This window comes from Lipotes vexillifer, unplaced genomic scaffold (assembly GCF_000442215.2).
Source record: "Lipotes vexillifer unplaced genomic scaffold, Lipotes_vexillifer_v1.1 scaffold447, whole genome shotgun sequence".
NCBI classification, from domain to species: Eukaryota; Metazoa; Chordata; class Mammalia; order Artiodactyla; family Lipotidae; genus Lipotes; species Lipotes vexillifer.
In genome coordinates this window covers 2,452,648-2,460,561 of record NW_006786302.1, presented here as the reverse complement: position 1 = coordinate 2,460,561, position 7,914 = coordinate 2,452,648, and the positions used below count along the sequence as shown (strand labels likewise).

Below are 7,914 nucleotides of genomic sequence, written 5' to 3'. Positions count from 1 at the left end.
AGAAAGATATATATATATATATATATATATATATATATATATATATATATATATATATATATAAAGATAGGAGGTAATGGGAGTAAAGTGAATCAGATCCCTTCGGTTTGCTTTCAAATAAGGAAAATATTTGGAAACTTCTAGAAGTTTCCAAGTACCTGCTTTGCTGTAATCCTTGGCCATAAGATGCTTTGATGAGGATGTACTCAATGTTGCTAAGAACAGACATAAAATCTGAGCGTGTGACAGGTTCTTCAGAAACAGAGTTAAAGTATTTCCAAAAATTCTGTGGATGAGAAGCACATTCAATTAAATTCAGGGTACAGATCCTCAGAGGCATATGGACTTAATTCCTTTAGAAATTTCTCCAGCACTGAGCCCAGTTCTAAGTGACACTGAGTTTAAGTGAGGAAGCTCTCGTGTCACCTCCTAGGGGTGGCAGCCGCACCATCTCATTTATCAACGGCCTCACATCACCTCTGGCAGCGCTAGCCACGCAGACAGTCAGTAAACATCTGCTGGAGGAAGGAATCCACACTTTCTAAATTCAAGGGCAGCCAAAGAATCCAGACCATCATATCCACACAGGTTGAGACTCGTGTACCACGATAAAGGATTTAAGATGCAATTTGCACTAAATTAACATAAGCCTGATATACATTTCTTGAGAATGTGAAATTTGAATCTTTGTAGAAGTTCTGCTAAACTCGCTGGAATTTTGACCCAAAGCCGCCTTCTTCACTCTCTTATTACAGCAGCTTCATGATTTCATTGCATGCAGAGCAGAGTTCCCAGCCCGAGGGGCCTGCGTGAAAAGAGTACTAGGTCACCTCTTTCATCCCCACTTCCTGCTCTTGTCTCAGTCCATTCTTGGGGGCCGGCGCGTCCACATAGATGACTTGCTTTCTGGTCCGGCCTCCTTTGATGAGCACCTGAGGCTCCAGGTTGGAGGTGCCGATCCCACTGGAAGAATAGAAGGCCACGCTGTACCGCAGTTTGCTGCCGTAGGCCATGAGCTGTCGAAGAGTACAGTGTTGTTTACTTCTCTGGCACAGCACTGGTTTAAAATTATTTTATCGTAAGCCTGCTGCCATTTGAAAGAAATCTTGTGTCTTAAAAATACATCACGTGGGTGGAATACGTTGTCTGGTATGAATTTCCTTCTAATTCTACTTAATTATGGATCATTAAATTGACCCAGGCTATCGTTCCTAAGTAAGCGATCCTTCAAAAGTTTTAAAAACCGCATCATGAAGGTGTGATCGGCTGTAAAAAGCTGTACTTATGTATTGTATACAGGTTGACGGGTTTGGGGATAAGTATACACCCATGGGACCACCATCACCAAAGTCACAGCCACAGCCATCACCTCCCAATGTTTCCTCTTGATGATACTAACAAAGGTAAGCTCCAAAGTAACAAAACAGTCACTCTAATTATTTTCAAGCTCCTCTGAATTAAAAATTATGTATAGCCATCACAGCACATATTTTCAAGTTTTAAAAATCAGGCTGAATTCATATACAGACTGCTATATTTATATAAACAAAGATGCATATGATGCCTTCAAGTCTCTGCCCCCCCCACCCTGCCAAAATGAGTGCCAATTTCTTGGGCCATAGCACCCAAGCTTGCATTGAGCCTCTATTAGTAAAAACAAAAAATGTTTGTCGAATGACTGCTTTAAGAAGAAAAAGAATATGTTTTGAACTTTAAAAGACTTTCAAAATTAATGGAGAAATTTAAAGAGCCATTCATCTGGGGGATTTTTACAAGTGTTAACCTTTTCCATCCCCACTTAGAGGAGGTAATTAATAACTACTCTAGTTAGCAATAGGCCAACCCAGGCCACTGTGATTTCAAAGTGCACCCAGGAAATGTGGATGGCTGGAGGCTGGGTGCATGTCTCACCTGGTCTCCCTGAAATTGCCCAGGCAGCCGCCAGTAAAACGGCTCTGTGTTGACATGCCGCCTGACGGTCACGGCATCCAGGAGGACATCAGGGGCCTGGTAATACACCCCCTCGGTCGTACCCTTGAGGTTACTCTGAGAAACCACACGCAGAAGAGGCTGATCTGAGCCCAGCGTTACCTAGTCACGGAGGGGAGGACAATGCCACTTTAGAATGTGAATTAGCGCCGCACCTTTGACCGTCAGATTCTTCCACTGTTTCAGACGAGACAGCTTCATTATTAAAACAGGAATAAGAAAGACTTTTCTTTTCAATTTAAACACCTAGATTAAAATGAACTGAAAATGCCTTTAAACCACTGCATTTAGGGTTAAACTCTTCCTATACTGGGCCAGGTCCAATTACATGAAGGAGACTGCTGAGAGTTTTCTCTTCACTCCAACTAAAGCTGCAGACAGATTAGCACAGAGCAACACTGACGCCCTGGTTCCTGCTCCATTTACTTCCCGGACAGCAGAAGCAGACCTCTGATTCTGGACTAACCCAAATCAGCTTCCTAGAATTTCTGATGCAGTAAGAGCAAAATTTAATGTAAGTACTTGGCTGCCTTTCCCACCCTCACCCAACTCCCAAGGGTAGAGGTTTGCAAACAGAACATTTATCTGTGTGTGTAACCCACCGGCATCCTCACGTAGCCCTCGGCCTCGGAGCAGAGCTGTGACAGCCCAAAGCAGAAGCACGGGGTGCACCCCCGAGGGTCCGCCTCGTCCAGAGCAAAGGTGCCAGCTCGACACTCACTGCATTGAGGGCCAATGACATTTTCCTAAAGGGGACAAAGTGACAGACTCATTTTTACCTGAAAAAAAGAGACACGGCTTATGAACAAACAGAAATGGGAAAAAACACAAAAATAACTTTGGATGAACAAACATTGCTAACTAGCTGCTCCTTAGGCTGGTTCCTTAACCTCTCTGAGCATCAGTTCTCTCAGACTCAGTGATTCCCCAACTCAGCTGATCATCAGAATCGTCTTGGAAGCTTTTGGAAAATGCAGATTCCCTGGTGCGTCTCCAGGAGCGGGCCCGGATCCTCTTGGAGGTCCCAGGTGACCAGTCAGGTGGAGAGCCACGGGCCAGATAATTATTAGGGCAGGTCCTCCTGTGCTGACCATCGTGGTGAGAACTGCTACCACAGATGTGGTGAACCAAGCACACGTCCACTGCTGTTCCCGTTACCCCGCAGCCACGTGAGTTTCCCCTTCCTCCTCCCCCACCGCTAATCAACCAGGATTCCATCTCTCAGACCCTGGGAAAGGAACAGAGAAGATGGCCAAGGACCTTCTAATAACAAAGCACAACGGGAAAATGAAAGGATATACACGGGGTTAAGTATGATGTTGAAATCTAACCTCCTGGGAAAATAATAAACACAAATGTCCTCCAGTCTGGCCAGCACGCACAGGAGAATAATTACTTACCAGATATAGAATCACAAATCTTCTGAAGCCCTGTGTTATCTATTTTACCTGTATATTCAAGACAGATAGGCTATTCAGCCAACTGAAACACATGATAGAAAACTCACCGTGTTTCTCAAATCAGTCCCATCATCTGACACTTGTAATTAACAGTACAAATTCCTTCTAAAGAATCATCCATCATTCTAGAAGAGCATACACAGAATTTAAACCCAGACCCAGAAGGTGGTGCAAACTCATTATGAGAAGTGTCTAAAACTCAAGTGCTTATATAAATAGTTAAAGCCCCGAAGTCAGAATGGCAAGTGGGAGGGAGGGAGGAAGTGGAACTGGGCGCTAGTACCTTGCAAGAGCAGGTTCCGGTCTCTGGGGCACAGCTGCAGAGACCCTGCTCCTGGCCACAGGTGTCGGCCAGTGTCCCTCTCAGGTCGCAGTCACAGGCCACACAGTCTGGAAAGTCTCTGTACCCCAGGGAGCACTGATGGCAGGTATGTCCACCAAATGCAGGCTTACATTGGCAATGGCCAGTGAGCACATCGCACTGATGACTGGCTGACCCCGCGCTACTGCAATTGCAAGCCTGCAAGAAAAATACTGAATAAATAAAAGGGCAGCTTTTATATTTTCATAATGTACACATATGGGGATTACAGGAAAACACTAAACGTGGGGAGATTATACAAACAAATGGATCGTTATCACTATTGCCATATGGACTCACTTTGCCACAAGCCATCAAGAGGCCAGGACTTATGCTGCTGGATGTTAGTGAACCTTTGTGACCGTGGCCTGAAATTCAATCTACTTAATAGGTCAAAGCAGTCCAGCAAAATTATTTTAGAAGTCCAGTAATGCTCCCTCTGTTTCCAAAATGCAAAGTCTAAGTTTAACCGATAAAAGTTAACACAGAAAAACAGAACTGCTGAAGATCGGACATACCTTCCCACCCCCAATAAAGTGATTTATGTCTTTCTCCTGGAAGACAGCATATATTGCAGAATACAAAGGGCACCAAAATAAATTTTTGATCTTCTAACCATCAATTCCACAGCTAGACTCTTGAAGAAAATTTAGAATATTGTATTTTAAGGATGCTGCTTCTTCCACTTTGATTCCTACAATCGGTACTGAGTTTTGAATAGAAACCATCAAGCTATTCAACAGGTTAATATCAAGCGAATAGATAAAAGCAGAAGAATGAAACCTGACACAGCAAAGTAATTCTCAGTTGAGAAAATGTGCAGGTGACAGTGCACACCTGGCATCCGAGCTCCGGGTCATGGCCCCAGTGTCCGTCCACACACCCCTCGCACACTGCACCCCGCGTATGAGGCGGGCAGACACACTCCCCTGACTCCGGGTCACAGGTGTTCCGAGTGTGAGCGCAGTCACAGGCTACAACAGAGACACAGGGTGTTGTTACAGATCAGGACCGTTGGGTCAACCGAAGGGGTCAGAGTTGATGCTGCAAGTTACTTCCCTTGTGTTAATAATCTCAATCACTCTTCTAGTTCCTGAAAGAAAACTCGTGATCCCCAACACCCCGCCATGTCTCACGGGAGGTGAATGCTCCTCCTTGTGGAGAGTTGCTCCTGGATGAAAGAGAATTGGGCACAGTGGGAGAAATAGAGAAAAGACCAGGAAAGGCCTCCACAGGTGGGGAGAACAGAGAGTTAACACTTACTGAGCACTTGTTTGCCAATCACCATGCCAAGGACTTTAAGCACAACCTTGACGGTAACTCCTGGATGGAGAGAATAATCGACTTCTCCATTTTACAGATGAGGAGACCGAAGCTAAGTAAAGTTAAGTAATTAGTCTAAGCTCACACAGTTAGTACAGCCTGACCAAGGCCTGCAGACTTACCCAGAATAGGGATCAGGAAATAGAAAAAAGGTATGAAATCCTACATGTTCAGAAAAAAGAATGTGAAGGAACTTAACAGAATTAGACAGAAATCAAAGGAGAGCTCAAAGAAAAGTCTGGGAATTACAATAAAGTCTCACAAACACTGAATTCAGGAGCTTACGTGTACAGCCACCGTCCTGGTAGGCATAGAAGCCATGGGCACACCTGTCACACCTCTCCCCAGCTACACCTGGGACACAGCGACACTGGCCTTCCTCCGTGCAGTCGTCCGACAGGGAGCCCGGCGCACTGCAGTTACAGGGCAGGCACCTGAGCCCCGTGTCCAACCCGTAGTAGCCATGCTGTTTCACGGGGGCAGAGCCACGGAAGACAAAAATACATTTTAGTAAGTGGCTAGTATCTACTAGAACATTTCCCAAATCAACAACTGCATGTGTCATAGATTCATAAAGTGTTCTTGACATCATTCCACTGCTCTCTGTAAACCAAATGCATACTCTCCAGATAGGGCCGCATAGCACTCACCAGCCATGTTGCAGGAACCTGCTCTTTCTGGTGGTTGGGATTCCATTTCATTTGAACCAGTTAAGGCATCATTTATAGACATTAACACTGACACACACGTTAATTGTATGTAATGACCAGGAGGTGTCTTACCAGGCACTGGTTACACTGCTGTCCGGTCACGTGTGGTTTGCAGTCACAGAGTCCAGTCTCAGGATGGCAGGCAGCAGAAAGGGAGCCTTGGCCGTGGCATTCACAGGCTAACACACACAGAAGGCATATTTGTGCCCATTTCTGGGTACGGCTGTTATAAAATCCCTTAATCCCCAATGGAGAAATTTTAACATTCATGTTTCAAATCATAAAACAAAATTATTGCTTTGCAGTAACTTGAAAAATTTAGTATTTTTCTGAAGAGTAAGCCAAAATAAGGTTGGTGAAAGGAACCATCACAGAGAAAAAAAATTACTTGAAGCTGTTAAGATAATAGTTGGCAAACGAACTTAACCAATTTCATGAACTCTTTGAAATTTTTAAAATGAGCCACCAATGTATATCAACCAATCTTCATTAAAAAACATGCAAAGATTTCAAAATCAATTTAGTCACTTGCTCATTCCAATCATACATATTTAATATTTTAAAGCTCAGTTATAATGACCTAGATAACTAATACTGTACATCATAATTTAATGAACTATTTCCCTGTTCTGAGTCATGAGTCCTTTGAGGTTCTTACCTTCTGGCCAGATGCTTCTGTTTTATCTACAGCCAGAATATTGATGTTTAAAGCCACAAAGTACCTCCCTTCTCAAAGTGCTTCAATTTAACGGGTCCAAGAACCGTTTACTTCGTACCACAGCTGTCAATATGCGCTTCATTTAAAATTTGTAATATGTTCACTGACAAGATATCCCAGGACGTGTACCATTTATGAATGCTTGGTCTCGGAAAATGCACACTCTCCATCCTATGGTATAACCACGTAAGAAAAAAGTCACGAATTATCTCAAGCCCTAGCACACTCTGTGTGGCAGCCTTTGTGGGGCAGAGCAGGGGTGGGCACTGGAAATTAGAAGGCTGATGGTCAGAGGAAAGGGGGTGGGATTCTGCTTCCTTGGTTGACTGGCCATGTCACTGGGCCTCTCTCCCCTAGTTTTTCCCTTGTGTGCATGGATCGATGTTCACAGCTCCTGTAGGAGGCTGGTCGAGTGTCATGGGCACCACACAGTGCTACCCATTCTTGTAGTTTAACTTTTATTTTCTGTTTTCCTGATGCTTTGACTTCTGGGGCCTTGCTGACCCTGGAGAGACAGCCACGCCCAAGGCTAGTCAATTTCCAGAGACTGTAAACAGCTCACCTGCTGGAATGCCTTTCATATGCAAACCATCCAATCCAGAGCCCGCACCCCACGCCTTCCTCACTGGCTCTCAGGTTCCTTTGGGCCCTGACATTCCACTGTCCACCAGTCCTAGTCACCCCAGGGCCCGGCATCAGACAAGAGGCACAGTCCCTAGGCCCCCCACCCCAGGACCAGCTGAAATGACTCAGACTAGCCAGTCCCAGACCTGCTTACCCTGCCCGCCCTTTTCTTCCTGCAGATAAAGTCTCCTGTCCACACTTCCCCTCGTGACCAACCCAGGTGCTTCCCCGTGTAGCCACCCCCATGCTGTGGGGTGTCCCCTGCGCCCCCTGACTCTCCCCTGACCTGGCCTCCAGAGTAACAAACTGCCTTTGTGATGGCGGTCCTCTCCTGATCTGCTGGCCTTTCTGTACCGAAATATAATAAAGCCTGTATTTAAAACCGTCCTCAGCCTCCCACCACTCTTAACTGTCTCCCAGGGAAAACATCACACACTCACACACATTCACTCACACCCCGCCATCCCCCACCCCTGCAAACCCGTAACTCTCTCTGAGCTTCCATCCCCGACTCTCCCTACTGTCTCCCTCCCTCCCTCCCTTTCCCTTCACATCACCCAATCTTCCAGCCCAATTCTTGGCCCCTTGGCTGCTACAACTGCTCCTCCTAAAATGGACTCCCGGGTGCAGATCCAGTGAGCAGATCCTGCCTCCGTCCTGATGCATCTTTCGGTGGGACGGGCCACGCACCCCTCTCTCCCGTTTCGTTTTTTTTTTTTTCCCCCCCCG

General features: G+C 45.6%; 1 protein-coding gene across 1 annotated transcript in view; it reads right to left on the bottom strand.

The window, feature by feature from the left end:
• Positions 1-7,914, bottom strand: part of LAMA1 (laminin subunit alpha 1) — a 153,529-nt gene that overhangs the window by 62,275 nt on the left and 83,340 nt on the right. The window contains exons 20-27 of the mRNA XM_007458457.1: positions 5,916-6,022; positions 5,419-5,599; positions 4,648-4,784; positions 3,733-3,969; positions 2,592-2,735; positions 1,912-2,091; positions 831-1,016; positions 159-286 (exon numbers count right to left, since the gene is read on the bottom strand). Of these exons, the coding sequence (XP_007458519.1) occupies positions 159-286; positions 831-1,016; positions 1,912-2,091; positions 2,592-2,735; positions 3,733-3,969; positions 4,648-4,784; positions 5,419-5,599; positions 5,916-6,022 (1,300 nt within the window). The remainder of the gene's footprint in view (positions 1-158; positions 287-830; positions 1,017-1,911; positions 2,092-2,591; positions 2,736-3,732; positions 3,970-4,647; positions 4,785-5,418; positions 5,600-5,915; positions 6,023-7,914) is intronic.